This window comes from Channa argus, chromosome 6 (assembly GCF_033026475.1).
Source record: "Channa argus isolate prfri chromosome 6, Channa argus male v1.0, whole genome shotgun sequence".
Classification (NCBI taxonomy): domain Eukaryota; kingdom Metazoa; phylum Chordata; class Actinopteri; order Anabantiformes; family Channidae; genus Channa; species Channa argus.
In genome coordinates, this window is record NC_090202.1 from 9,533,841 (window position 1) to 9,549,233 (window position 15,393).

General features: G+C 37.9%; 1 protein-coding gene across 2 annotated transcripts; it reads left to right on the forward strand.

Moving 5' to 3' along the window:
• The first annotated feature begins 1,858 nt into the window (after window positions 1–1,858).
• clptm1 (CLPTM1 regulator of GABA type A receptor forward trafficking) lies at window positions 1,859–15,350 on the forward strand. 2 transcript variants are annotated; one of them, XR_010914606.1, is made up of 15 exons: window positions 1,859–1,962; window positions 6,498–6,628; window positions 7,408–7,531; window positions 7,759–7,917; window positions 8,091–8,208; window positions 8,312–8,397; window positions 8,886–9,006; window positions 9,148–9,392; window positions 9,934–10,027; window positions 10,650–10,840; window positions 11,054–11,149; window positions 11,309–11,444; window positions 12,005–12,172; window positions 14,032–14,548; window positions 14,744–15,350. XR_010914606.1 is itself a non-coding variant. In XM_067506973.1 (14 exons), exons 1-14 carry the CDS (start codon window positions 1,912–1,914, stop codon window positions 14,211–14,213), a joined length of 1,902 nt encoding a protein of 633 aa, XP_067363074.1. In that variant the 5' UTR covers window positions 1,859–1,911; the 3' UTR covers window positions 14,214–15,350. The 2 variants fall into 2 exon arrangements, 1 of the variants encoding a protein (XP_067363074.1); XM_067506973.1 differs by having other exon boundaries at window positions 14,032–15,350.
• Window positions 15,351–15,393: the final 43 nt, after the last annotated feature.

Sequence of the window (15,393 nt, forward strand, 5' to 3'; positions counted from 1 at the left end):
TATTTTATACAATGGAGCGTATTTATCTTAATATACACTACTTACATAAAAATTAGGGATATTCAACTTATAGGTGAAATTACAGAATGCACCTAAAATGCTCTATAACCTTTACAGGTGAACTTAATTTGACCTCCTCTAAACTTTTGAATGCACATGTCCAACTGTCCAATATTTCACTACTTATTGCATAACGAGCTGTTCTCTAACAAGGTGATTAACTGCAAAAATCACAACGTGATTCATGGATCATGTCTGAATCGACCAAATTTTCTGGTTCAATGACTATTTGTATTTAAACAGTCCTCTATCATCAAGCTGTTCACATTTTGACATCATAAGACCAAGACTATGCCTAACAATTGACAAGTTATCAAGACAGTGACATTTTATGTTGTGGTATACACCCACCACTGTTGTTAGCTTTTGTTTCAATAAATTGTTTGAGATGAAGAAGTTACCATTGCATGCTTCTACTTAAATGCCCTACTTTCATGATATATCACTGTAACATGAAATCTTTACATTTTCCATAAATTTCACCTGAAATCAGAATATCCCTAACTTTTTGTGAGTAGTTTATATCATTTACACTGTTTGAAACTTGTTACATTACACAATATTGGATTATACAGGATTTCTGTACCTTTGTACAATTCCCTTCACTTTAATAAGTGGCATGTACATCATTTGCATGTTAGTCCATTCTAGTAGAGGACTCCCGCAGACTTTCTTCTATGAACTGCACTGACATCAATGCAGAGATTCCCCCTTTGCAAGGGTTTCATAGAAGCTTGCCCGTCAAATCCGTCAGAGAAGGTCAAACCCAGTGCATGTGGATATGGACATATTTCACACAGTTCAAAACATGATGGCAACTCTGGAGAATAGCAACAGCGAGAAATACTCCTTTGTTGTATTTGACTGAATAAGATAAAAAAAAGGGAAAAAATTAAAACTGCATGTGTAACTGCTGAACAGTGTCGAGGATGTTATCTCCCATGTTTGAAACATCTATTCTATTAAAATATAATGGCATATAATAGGATCAAAATATTAACCCTAAACTTGACATAATGAAAATGTACATTCAGATTGTACAAATGTTCTTTTGTCATTAGAAGGAACACTTTTTTGATGCAGTTTGTCAATGCATAACTAATTTTAAGATACACATTCATTCATGCATAATCTGTAACCACTTATCCTGTTCAGGGTTAAAGGTGCCCAATGACAGCTGGGATAAGCTCCAGGAGGAGGGGTACACCCTGGACAAGTCACTAAAAAAATCCAGCAGTATTTGAGAGTTGTAATTTTGATTTTGGGAGCATCAGCTCTGTAAAGTGTGGCCTTTCAGCTCACACATTTGAAGAAATGAATATATATCTTTTACTGTTTAATATGTTTTCCATAGCTGTAACAGGAAGTACTGTAGCTAGTATACAGTACCTGCATACGGAAAACTTGAAATGAAATGACGTAAAAAAAAAATGCTTATTAAGAAACTGTATCAACATACACACTGGGGATGTTGATGTTTTATTCTTTTACACTGTTAATAATTCCATTGTTGACTTTATTGTAAGCCTTTCGCTTTTGGCAAATTCTTCACATACTCAGGGTGTTTCTATTATTAAACAGAATTACTCAGCAAAGAGAGAACACGTGACATAGTTATATATATTAGTACATATATTAGTAATGCCAGGATATTGCAAATATTACGGTTACTGTCTGTTCCTCATTTTTTGCAATAATAGGCCAAAGATATCATCCCCCTCACAATTTTCATCCCTCCCCTAAAGACGCACGTCACTCTAAAGACGCTACAAATGACTTCTCGCGAGACTGGGCGCAGTTTCCAAGTTAGCCGTGTAGTGTGGTGTGTGTGCGCGACAGAGACAAGGAAAGATGGCGACACAGGAGAGTGAGGCTAGTAAAGCTACCGTGAGCAACGGCGAGGTAAAATGAATGACACCCTTATGACCATTTTTTTTCTCCTACTTTTCACTGCTATGTAAGAGGTCTCTATTGTTGGTTTGAGCGTGGGGTCCGGGACCATTAGCATTTGAGCGTGCTACCGATCGTTACAGTGGCCCCAGTGACGTTGTCAGTGCCGGTTGGTTTTAAAACGACCACCTCCTGTCGTTAATGATGTGTGGAGCAATCCTGGATTTTAGCGGTGAGAGGAACGGAGGGAGACAGTGGCCTTGTCAGCGATTTAAGACGTACAATAGCATGATTCTGGCAAGGTTGTTAGCTGACTCCAAGTGTGTTAGTGTGAACCATCTGACTGCTGCAGTGTGTCAACGTTAGCTATCACAAGGCCCAAACCTGAGCAACGCAGCTTGGCTCGAACATCCAGGCCAGTCTCGAGCAGCCAACACTGACACACATTAACACCTGCCTTTTATTTGGGGGGGACCGCAAATTAGATTAATTTACATAGATCACGTGTGCTAATCATCCAGTTTTGCTAATATTGTAAAAATGTCAACCAAATTGATATAATAGCTGTTGGAGGTACTACTCAATTTTTCTAACTAATATTAATTTTATTTGTGTCACAATTTCCCATTGGTCAGAGTGAGTCACTATTCCCTAAAAGTAAAACAACCAGTCTTTCTTCTAGGTTTGTGTTTGGCCAAACAAAAACGAGCTTTTCTAGTTTTTACAAAACACTGATATGACAAAACAATCAGGTTGTAAAGCTCTAGCAAGTATTTGGTGCCTTTAGGTCTGAAAATGTTAGGAAATCAAAAAGAAATTCATCACAAGCAATTTTTATTTATTTTTATTGTCCTTTTCGGCTTATCCCATGAGTTCAGGGTCACCACAGTGGATCGTTGTCCCCATGTTGATTTGGCACAGTTTTTACTCCTGATGCCCTTCCTGACACAAACCTCCCCAATTTCTACCGGGCTTGGACCGGCACTGCACAGGTGGGGATGGGAATGGGCTGTTGGGGGTTCAGTGTCTTGCCCTGAGACACTTTGACATATAGCTCAGACCGGGGATCGCACAGGGTCCGTGGACGACTGCTTTATCAACTGAGCTACAGCCGCCCCCCATCACAAGCAGTTTTGATAATCCATTATTCGTTTGAGTAAAGATTCCAGAAAAAGAGCTAAGTATTTATTTGTTTGGTGCTTTTGTGTGCCATATTCATATAAACTTAATATTTTTGGGGTTTTGGCTGTTGAATGATTTAAGCAAATCTGATACATCTTTGTGGGCTGTATATGTTTTTTCTGACATTTCGTTTTTTTTTTAATAAAAAGTGATCAATTGATGACTTTTAGTTGCAGCCCTGGCTATCTGTAATACTGTGTATATATATATATACTAGACTAAGGCAATTCAGGCCTAATTGTTTATAAATGATTGGTTTTAGGATTAGGTATTACTTGCTTTTTAGTGTCTTAAAACCACTTCTCATGTAGTATCATTACACTGCACTTCACAACCATTAGCATGACTGAAGCAACATACTAATCCCAGACAACCTTTGAAAAAGGGTCATTAAACAACATTTGCTGTTTTAAAGACAAATTCCTCATCTGGATTTGTCTTAATTAAAACAGCATTAAGTACGTAAGCCTTTTTATTTAATTTATTTCTTTTTTAACAGTTTTGGGTTCCAGGGGAAAAAAAGCATAATCGTAATACACAAGTGGGAGGAACTAGCGCAAGCGTATGATATGCACTTGATATCTAATTTTTAAAATGAAATTGCTCTGTGGGATGCTGCTCTCAAGACCCACTTTTAGACCCCAGATATAGCTGGAAGTGTTTTGCTTTGCTTCTTATTTTCTGTTTAATTTAATTTGGATTTAGTTTTCTGCCAAGAACAGGTGAAACTTGGTGTTCATGTCACTGTTGTTTGAACCATTGTTTTAACATTGTAAAAAACAAAATTGTAAGCTCTGATTGTGAGTTTTTAGATCTAAAGATATTGTTTCATAATTATAAATATTTTACTGAAAAAGATGACTGGGCCCCTTTGGTCTTCTCACCTTCACTTTCATATTTTTGTATCGTCTGACAGACTACATGGGGGTAATGCCATTTATACACTTAGGTTGCAAAGAAAAACCTATTTATGATTTTAAAGCATTTGACAACAGTGCCAATTTATTTCTGATCAATCACCTTTTTGAAGTTTTATTGTATTATGAAGTTACAGGCTTGATAACTGAGAGGCCTGGCCCCATAAAACCACTCAATGATACATTTGCAATAAAATTATAGCATGCATGTACATTTGCACTGCTTTAATAGATGTACATAGTCTTATTATATGACAATTTAAAAGTCATTAAAGTTTTAAGTCATTTGACATTTTCCTAACATGAGCATTAAATTTGAGTTGCAGTCCAAGTTGATGTCTACATATTTGAAATTATTTACTTCATTTCCTTGTGGTCACCTTTGATTTTTTTATCCAGCCATTTCTTTAAATCTTTAACTAAAAAAACAAAAACAAATTAAGACTGTCTTGGTATAATTTAAACAATTATAATGCAGACACTGGAAACACTGACCAGCTGCCTGGTTAACAGCTCTGGACCTGATGAATTTTCCCTGTTAATATGATACTGTTATCAGCATATATTTGGCCCCAGCACAACACTCATGGGAGTCAGTGTTAACATTTTCTAAAATAACAGTTTCATAATATATAATTTTTGGAATATTTATCCTATGAATGTTGAAGGAGCGTCAGCACTGTTATCACTTGGGTGTTAGCATTGTGGTAGAGGCTCAAGGTTTTAAATTATATGTGCCCTATTACATTGCTTCCTTTACTCTGTAGGATATAACATCACTAGATCTAAAAACATTACGAGACCAGTTTCTCCTTTCTATGAACAATTACCTTATTTGAAGTGTCCTTTTCTAATCCAGTGTGAAGCATTTACTCAGAAGCCTGCAAAGGTGGTTAATAGTTAATCCTTGTTCAGAGTGTAAATTGTAAATTATTATCTTAACCTGGAACAGAGATATAGTGAGGATCTGGCTTTGTAATGGTTAATACAACGACCCCCTCAGGCAGACAGAGATCCATGTCTTTGATAATACAATGGCTTTCATTTTAACTCAGCTGGCTTACAATGATGCAGGACCAGTGGCTTGGCATTGAGTATTACATTTTTGCGGTTGTTCCATCTAATCACCCTGATAAATGGCAAAACAGAAAACTGTGTTTATCCTCAAATGCTGTTTGTTTGTAGAGGCCCACTGCTGGTCTCCCTTGTGTTGGTGACAACGGGGGAGATTAGATGTTTAGATAGTGAATGAGTCCCATGACTTAGCATGTGCTTTTCTATTGTGTCACTTGAATAGAATGTGGCTTTGCTGGAGGGATGGGGGTTAACTGAAAGCTTTTAGAGCTAAAATTACATTAAACTGCAAAATGTCAATTTATATCTTATATACACATATTAATGCTGATGCTCACATACATTTGACCATTGGAAGAATTATTTAAATTGACAGACTAGAAGTGGTATGGTAATTTGATCATAAAGAGTAGCCTGTCATTATTTATTTTGAGATTAATTTAAATACATAATATCGTTCATATTCTGGAAAGACTAGTTAGTTAGTTAGTTAGTTATAAGGTAATTATAATCTGCTTAATCTTAGAAAATGTGAAAGGCAGTTCAACATAATTTGTTAATGCCTAATTTTGTCCAACAAACCCACCAGAATTTAGTTATGTAAGAAAAGTAATAGAGAGAGTACCGGCCTTATTTAAAAATAATGAATACCATACCAGATTGTTTTAATTGTTTTTAAAAATAAACCTAAACCTTGCAGTTCCAGTTCAAATTGTTGCTTTTTTTTTTTTGTGGTCCCGTCCTTTCGGTTTATCCTGTGAGTTCGCCACAGCTGATAATTTGTACACATGTTGATTTGGCACGGCCTTTACAACAGATGCCTTTCCTGCAAGGCTGGGGATGGGAATGGACTGTTGGGGGTTCAGTGTCTTGCCCAGGGACACTGACATGTGGTCGGGAGAGCGGGGAGCGGACCTCTGACCCTATGGTCTGTAAGCGGCCACTCAACCAACTGAGCCACTGCTGCCCCAATTAAAATAGTTGCTAGTTAACTTTCTGATATGTGTTCCATTTTATATTTTTCTTAACCTGCTTTAAACATGAAGGTCACTGGGTAGTTAATCAATTGTGTAGTTAATATGAGATCACTTTATCTTCACCTTTACTCTTTAAAGAAGCAATACTATTGTTATACACTCCCAGTTTTGACTGAAGATAGATGGTTAATCTGTGCCCTATAGATTACACTGTATCAATATATAACCAGTGGTTGGTTTCAGTAATGTACACTATCTGACGTATGAGTACATGAGTGACTCCTGTCAACAGAAAAATGTTTTTTGTTTGACATACCATATTACGGATTACGGATTGCAGTTGTTTCAGCGTCACTGTGACTTACTTGGGTTCTGTGAATGTGTGGGTCTTCAATAGGTGAGCAGCAATGGCACTGCTGCAACAGATGACCAAACTGTGCAGACAGCTGGAAATGCACAGGACCCGCAGCAACAGCAGCAGCAACAAGCACCTAATGCATGGCAGGTCATCAAAGGAGTCCTCTTCAGGTGAGGTTTTTCTTTTAATCTGACGGGGTCACTCTGTCTTTATAAGTGGTGAACCAGACCACAAATATGAGTTTACTTTTTACTGAAGGTGTGAAAAAACCACCTATTTGTAAAGGTGGTGTCACAATCCCAATAGAAACTGAAGGTAAAAAAGCCACAGCTCAGCTAAAATTCACCTAACTTTTACATCTCTGTAATAAGATTTGGCCTGTTTTGCTGCTCCATCTGCCATTAGTCAAATTTGACATTTTTAAAAATTGTTTTGTTTTTTTTTCTGTCCACATTGTAGTATAAATGAGCAGGAAATATAAATAAAAATAATTATATAAAGGCTGTTTTGTTACAATGTTTTGGAAAAGTTTGATCTCACTGGACTTTGTGTAGAAATCCTTTTGTATAATGGCTGGAGCGAAAAAAAAATTATTACTAATATCTCATTAATATGTTTGTAGATTTCAGCATTCATGGTATTATAACAGTAAATGTGGATGTTTGGAATGCAATAATCCTGTATAATCAAACAGCATGTTGATATGGGACCAGTGTAATAGTTTTTGGGGCTACGGTTTGAAAAAAAATTTAAAAACCCAATTTTATCTTGCCTTAGGCAAACCGTTAAATTGTCAGTCAGCTAGCAAAAACCCATGTTCCAGCATTATGATTGGTGTCACATTTTACTGTCAATCTAACTCATTCTTTCTTTTGTTTTCCTATTTATCTTTGACTTGAATGCCTTATTCACTAAATGTTCTTTTCCTCTGTTGGCATTTGTTCCCCAGAATCTTCATAATCTGGGCGATCAGTAGCTGGTTCCGCCGAGGGCCATCCACTCCTGACCCCAACACGCCAGCTGGGGCACCCAGGGTACCCAGCAGGAACCTATTCCCCAAAGAAACCCTCATGGTATTACATCACCTCATAAAGTTCCCATTGCCTTATGTGTATGGCCAGCTGTTTAGTAAACATTTTTAATTGAATTGAAGCTGTTAATTCTTAAGCACCCCTCATACTCATTCCCTGAAGTATTTGTACTGCAAACTGGCGTTATCATTCCCTGTCAGACTACCTAGCTCACTCTCCCCTGGCTCTGTAATATCATAAACACCTTTATTTTCTCACCATCCCTGCAGGACCTGTACGTGTATGTGTCACAGGAGGAGGTGTTCTCTGACTTCAACAACACAGAAGCCCTGTTCTGGTTCCACAGGGACCTGGTCTATGGAGACTGGAGCACAGGGGAGAGCGGGGATGGCTGTTACCAGCACTATAAGGAGATGGACATCCCAGAGGTGGGCAGAGCTAAGGAGGGAAGTTGCAATATTTGAGGGGTGGGTAGAGGGATTCTAGTCGTATGATGGGAAGGAACTGCTTTTACACAGAAAAGGCACTGCAGTAAACTTGATAGGTTGGTAAATTACTTGCCTAAACTGAATACTTCTCCTTCTGTGCTTTGTGTTTGCAGAAAGTACAACAGAATGGTTCCCTTTACATACATGTGTATTTCACAAAAAGTGGATTCCACCCGGACCCGAAACGCAAGGGGCAGTATCGCAGACTCGCGACAGTTCACGCAACACGAAGTAAGCATATGTGCATATTGTTGGTTGTAGACAGAAGTCATAATAAATAGATATTTTGTTATTAGTAAATTTTAACCCTTTTTTTTTTTTTTAAATCATTCAGTGTTGAATAAATTTAAGCGAAGGAAGTTTCTAAAGACCAAGAACCTGTTAACAGGGGAGACAGAAGCAGATCCTGAAATGATTAAGGTTGGTATTATTTTGTGCACTGAACATCTAGAATGAAAAGTCAGCTGATATTAATTATTGCACATATTAGTCTAAATGCTTGCTCAATGTTCACCATTGTTCAGACAATTAAAAAATGTTGTGCATGCCAGAGAACAATTATAAGTCAGTCTTTCAACTCAAACCTTTGTCATGTGTACAGCTTTAAAGGAATAAGGAACCTAAAACATAATAATATAATTATCTTATAAAATTACAAATATCATAACTAGCCTTCATGTCCACTGTCAAATCATAAATTCAATCATGTTTTTCAAGTATGTTAAAAACTGAAAGATTAGAATTTGCAATACAAAATGCACACAAAAAAGATGTTTAACGTTGTGAAACTGTCACGTAACACATAGAATGCCTTTTATTTACAAAAAAAAACATCTTACGGAAACGTGTACAGAGACTACTCCTGGACACATGACTGACGTGCCTAATCAAAGTGTGCTTCCTCACAGCGAGCAGAGAGTCATGGTCCAGTCGAGGTCATCTCTCATTGGCACCCAAACCTCACCATCAACATGGTTGATGACCACACGGCCTGGGTCAAAGGCTCTGTTCCCCCACCTTTAGATCAACGTACGTTCCCGCCACTTACCTTCTCTCCATGACTGTGCTCAGCTTTCAATGTTAAGTTTAATGTCCTAGATAACAATTCTAGTTTCCTTTTGTGTCAAACCATCTGTGACATCACCTCCCTTCTCCCCTGTGTACAACCAGATGTTAAGTTTGATGCAGTAAGTGGTGACTACTACCCCATTGTGTACTTCAATGATTACTGGAATCTTCAGAAGGACTACTATCCCATCAATGACACCCTGACAAAACTCCCATTACGCCTAGACTACTGCCCCCTGTCCTTATGGCGTTGGCAGCTGTATGCCGCCCAGAATGCTCGCTCCCCCTGGAATTTCCTTCCGGAAGACACCTACGAACAGTCTGATGAAGACCAAGACTCTGTCAAGGTAAGAGGTCAAAGTTGCAGAGACCGAAAAAGAACTGGATGCATTGCCATGGAAGTATTTCTGTGGTTCCTGGAGTTTTGCTTTTGGCTTCTTTCAGTTTGATTTGCTGTTATAATGGCTATTATTTTAATACTGATGTAGTTGTGAATTTCCTAATTAGGCATATATAGACATGATCAGTGTGCTGCGAGCTTCAGAGATTTATTAGACTTTTGAGTTAGTATATGGGAGGTGAATGTTCGCTAAATTTTGTTTATAAAGTACTGTGTACTACATCTTTACACTCATTTTAGCTATCGACAAAATAGTCTGACACTGACAGTGCTGACTGCACCTCAGTTATGTTACACTATGATTTTGTATTTTGAGATTGTTCTTGAACTGTCCATTGTAATGACAAACTGTCTGTACTACGATACAATCATATTTGTTAGGCTTTATATTGTGTTAGTCTAGTTAGCTGATCATAAGCATGTTAATCTTTAACCGTTTTCATAATGAAAATAATTTCTGTCAGACATTGAAAGATTTCTCTTTACAGGTTGCCCTTTTGGAAACCAACCCGTACTTGTTAGGACTCACAATTGTTGTTTCCATTGTGCACAGCATCTTTGAATTTCTCGCCTTCAAGAATGGTAAGGTCACAACATCGAATCTTTAGTCAGGACTTCTTTTTCTTTATCCAGGGTTGGGGTTTGAAAGCAAATCTGAATCAATTAGCACAGTAGTTTGTTTGGTGGGAAATGAGAACTGGCACTAATAAAAACTATGGTAAACAGGCTAGGGGGGAGACATCTGTCCTTAACTGCAGCAACCAGATTTAAGTTCTGTTCGGCTGACCTTTTTTGCATGTTATACTCTTCTTTCTGTCCTGGTTTTGTCTCTATGCTCTCCACTATCAAAGGTACACATTCCCCACAATACGTTTTAAATCTGTATTTCACAAAAGGATCCCCCATTTTACTTTAGTTGTCCAATTGACCTTTAAAACATTTACTCGGCCTTGACAATTTTGTACATGACAACAGTGCCATGACTTTGTATATGTCTTAAGTTTTGCCCTTGGTCATGCCTGTTGTGTCAGAAAGGCTAGACCAATCATACAATGTGAAAAAGACCTAATAAGGTATTTTTCTGCTGGCAGAGCTTAATGAATGTGGGTATTTTTCCCAAATTGGGACAGAATCCAAAATATTGTTGGCTTTCAGAACTCATCCTAGTGTGTCCCAGTTCACCTCACTACCTTCTCCTCCTCAGATATCCAGTTCTGGAACAGCAGACAGTCACTGGAAGGTCTGTCTGTGCGCTCTATCATTTTTGGAGTTTTCCAGTCTCTGGTGGTGCTGCTGTACATATTGGACAATGAAACGAACTTTGTGGTTCAGGTCAGCGTCTTCATTGGCCTTCTTATTGACCTGTGGAAAATCACCAAGGTCATGGATGTCAAAGTAAGTCAAAGCAACAATAGCTTCCTTTATGCACCTTTATATGTTTTGACTTGGTAGATGTTTTCAAAATACACCACAGTTTTCCTTTTTAACCAGTGTTCTTCTATCTTCTATCTGGTGTAGCTTTTTTCAGTGAGTTCACCACTAAAAAGTGGGAGCTGGAAATGTATGAGGTTTGTGAATTGAAAACAATCTGTTTTTGGCTTTTTGTAGCTGGACAGAGAGAATAAAATTGCAGGGATTCTCCCAAGATTGGTATTCGCAGACAAGTCAACATATGTGGAGTCTTCAACCAAAATCTATGATGATGTAAGTTAAACTACAAGTCACCTGCTGCACTGGCCACATCGATATGAACATGCCTTTATAAATACATTTAGCGAACATATTTTATAACAATGACCTATTGCTGTTTATACTAAATTGAAGGGTAATTATTCTGTATTTCATTTCTTGCCTTGTGGACAGATGGCCTTCAAGTACCTGTCATGGCTGCTCTACCCTCTGTTCGGCTGCTATGCTGTGTACAGTTTATTGTACGTTGAGCACAAAGGCTGGTATTCATGGGTACTCAGCATGCTCTATGGCTTTTTGTTAACCTTTGGTAAGTGTGTCTGAAGAACTGATATACTCCAGAATTTATTGACAGGTATTAAATGTCGGCACAAATATTTGTGAAATGGATGCTCATGTTTCTCTTGTAAATATGTATTTACCTCCAAATAATAATCAGTTGGAATCATAATCTTAAAAAGACCAACATATTCTGAAATAATCCATATTATGACTGTAATTGCAACTTTGAACTGATCCAGAAATGTTCATAAAGGACCTTTAATGCATTCTTGATTTTACGCTGCTAAAACATTGTATCCAACAATGTTCATTTCTGTTGATTTTAAATCTGTTTTTAAAGCCTGGGATGAGGCTGATTTATTGCCTCTCTTAATTATCCCATCTCTGAGTGGATGCACACACTGCTAATGTTTTCATACTTGCATCATGGTTACGTACTGAATTCCCAATGGGCTCTGCTAATGTGTTGTGTATTAATAGACTTCATAATTGCATACTCAATTATGTTGCCTGCTGTCTAATTTACTGCCTCTGGTGTTTCAAAAAATGTATATTATCTAACAAATGTCTTTGTTTTTTGGGTTTCAGGTTTCATTACAATGACGCCACAGCTATTCATTAACTATAAAATGAAGTCTGTGGCCCACCTCCCATGGAGGATGCTCACCTACAAGGCCCTTAATACCTTTATTGATGACCTGTTTGCCTTTGTCATCAAGATGCCCATGATGTACAGGATAGGATGCCTCAGAGATGGTACGTCTTATCTGACTGAAGATATTTTTATTCTTTTATGAATTTAAAGTTAATCACCCAAAACACCAGTGTGTATTAAGGTTGTTAACTTCCTCTGCTTATACTCAGAAGCAGCTATTTTACGTTTGCGCTATAAAGATGTGTTCAAATGCGTGGTGTTTTGCTGGAGGTGGTTTCAGATTCGACTAATTGCTTAGCATAGTGGCAGCTTTATGTATGCGGGCAGATAATCCAGATGCATTTCTGTTCAAAGGATAGACTGTCCTTTTTGGCCCTTCTGTACTGACTTTAGCACAAAAATAGATCAAATGTAGAATCTTTGACTCATGACACTGTGTTCCCTGTAGGCACAAATCACAATTAGCCTTGAACTTTGTCAGTGTGGTATATTAAATGCTCTAACTCCACCTAGTGTCAGTTTACTAGACAACTTTACTATTGAGGCCTGGTTTAGTGTAAATGGATATAAATAGCCAAGGACTTGGCCAGCACCAACAGAAATGTTAGCGGGGGAAATAATTAAGGGATATAAATGGATCATAAGGAAATTCACTACAGTTGACATTTTCACATCAGTGCTTCAAAACAATAGTTATGCAATGCTCAACACACTGTGTCTCTCAGGTAAATATGGAGAATATTTTGTGTTAAACACCACAAAACATAAATATAGGAAAACAAACTGAAAAGGTCAAAGCTCTAGCTCCACTTGCAGTATAAAGAAGATCTTTTATTGTCAGAGTAGATGTTTTGGCTTGTGGTCTTTGTCAGGGTGTGTCACTCATGAAGGGAAAGTACAAAATAAGGACCGGGTTGTCACTGCCACTGAGATAAATAATGGCTTCCCACTTTCACCACACCTGAGTCGGGCAAATGATAAAATGTGCAAAATAGAAGCTGCTGTTAAGAAAATTCGATTTATTAGCTACACAGTTTATTGTGTTTTAGTATTTGATAAGGTTCAGGTGGGGGCCTGGTGTGTCAGTGGTAAGGTTGGGATGCAGAAGGCCATGGGTTTGAATCCCATCCTGCCAGGTGGGGACACCACCCATCCACCAAGGGCCACCTTTTATCTGAGCCCAGATAAAAATAAATAAATATTTAGAGGGTTGGGGCAGGAAAGCCGTCCGACGATAAAACTCATGCCAAATCAGCACGTCCGCTGTGGCGACCCCTGAAGTGACAAGCTGAAAGTTGTTGATCTTTTTATTTGATAAGGTTCAGGCCTATAGTTTTTGATCAGTAAATGTCTAATTTGTGTGTGTGATTTCAAATGAGGATCAAAGTATTAAAAAGTATTAATCCCTCATTAAGTGGCTACAGCATAGTTTGATACTGACAAATGTTAGCAAATCAATAATATTTTTTGTGTTTAGTGTCTTAAGAAATCAAAATTTTTGTTTCATTAGAAATAGTTAGGATCAATGTTGACAACAGTGGGCAGGACAGGGTGAAGTGGTTAGCACTGCCACCTCATGGCTAGAGATCCCCTAGTTTGATTCCCTGACTGGCTGTGACCTTGCTGTGAGGGGTCTTCTGTGCCTGTGCGTGTTTTCTCCCAGTATTCTGGTTTCCTGGTCACTCTAAATCCCATGTAGGTGTGACTGTGAATGGTTGTCTGTCTGTGTATGTCTCTTTGTGTTGGCCCTGAGACTGGCGACCTGTCCAAGCTGTACCCTGCCTCACACCCAGTGATGGTGCATCTGCTTGCTAGTTATATTATAGGTGTGGACCCTGCTTTTAACTGTGTTTAATGGTGCTTACTATGTTTCTGTATTTTGTATTTTTAAAAAAAAAAAAAAAAAAATTGGAGTTTTATTGAAGCACATATTAACTCTGTTCTGGTTCCTCTCCTGTAGATGTGGTGTTCTTCATCTATCTTTACCAGCGCTGGATATATCGGGTCGATCCCAACAGGGTCAACGAGTTTGGCACCAGCGGAGTAGATCATGCTCAGAACAACACAGCAGCAGGAGACACTGCCTCCGCTCCAGCAGGCGCCATCACAGACAAGCCAGAGGGGGAGAAGAAAAATGATTAAGCAAGACCACACCCTTATCTGCCTCCCTGCCTCATCACTACTGGTGCGAAGAGGACTTGTGGAAATTAGGCAGTGAGGGAAGTTGTCATTTAGCTGTCATGGACGCCGCTACAAAAAATGCAGTTCAACTGTTCCTTCTGATCTCTGTGTGGATCTACAGAGAATCATATTCAGTGTAGACTTGGTAAATTCTTATTTCTGTTCCCCGCCCATATCCACCCTCTCGTTTTGCAGTTCAAGTGAAGTAAAACAAAACGTGATGTACTGTATTCTGTATGATTTCTCCAGAGGGTAACAGTGTCTTGGAATAGATGTTGGAAGGGGAACGAGTCACGGTAATACATGATACATTTTTTTTTTTTTTTTTTTTTTTTTTAAGGCAGGGAAGAAAGAAGCCAAGTCCAACTTTTGTTCTTTGTATAGATTCCTTGTGATTTTTTTTTTTTTTTTTTTTTTTTAAATCTTTTTTTATTTAATTTTTTTTTCTTTTCATTCCACTGTGTTTTGGATTGCCTGGAAACTTTGAGTAGTGCTGGAGGGAACTGGAAAAATGCTTAGCCATGCAGAGGTTAAAGAAGAGAGGTGGTGACTGGAGATGAGAGAGGTGACCCCACTGGACACTACCTACATGATCGTGACTACTACCCTCAATTTTAAACAAATTGTTAATGTTCTTAACTTGAACGTAAAAAAAAATAACAGCCTTGTTGGTATTAATATATTAATATTGTCAATTACTTTTTGTTTTTCAGTCACTGAATCATTGTTTTGTATATCTTTAAACTGTACAGAATCTCAGCTTGTCATGTTAATAATACAGATGTCCAAATTGTCCAGTAATAGCTAATTTGCAAGTCTAATTTTTATTTTCCCCCTTTAGCCATATGTCTGATTTTACACTCGAAACCTGATCACTGTTTTGAGTGCTGTAAATCCTGAAACGAGGATTCCATGTTAGTACAAATTAAATTTTGAGCATTCATGTTTATAGTAAAACACATGTATGACTTAAAATGTTCATGCAAAGTTTTTGATTCCACACTTTTCACATTATACTGTGAGAACAGCATTTTTAAATGATGTTTTTTTTTTTTCTTTTTTCATATTAAGTTCTATTAAAAATACTATATTGATGCATACACAGCATTAACATTAATATTGGGCTGGGGCCTTTTTGCTC

Bases quoted from the DNA above. Each gene is read 5' to 3' on its own strand.
- clptm1 (XM_067506973.1), top strand. From the start codon at position 1,912: ATGGCGACACAGGAGAGTGAGGCTAGTAAAGCTACCGTGAGCAACGGC. The intron at 10,028-10,649 runs GTAAGGTCACAA...TCTCCTCCTCAG, and splicing joins ATTTCTCGCCTTCAAGAATG to ATATCCAGTTCTGGAACAGC. The intron at 12,173-14,031 runs GTACGTCTTATC...CCTCTCCTGTAG, and splicing joins GATAGGATGCCTCAGAGATG to ATGTGGTGTTCTTCATCTAT.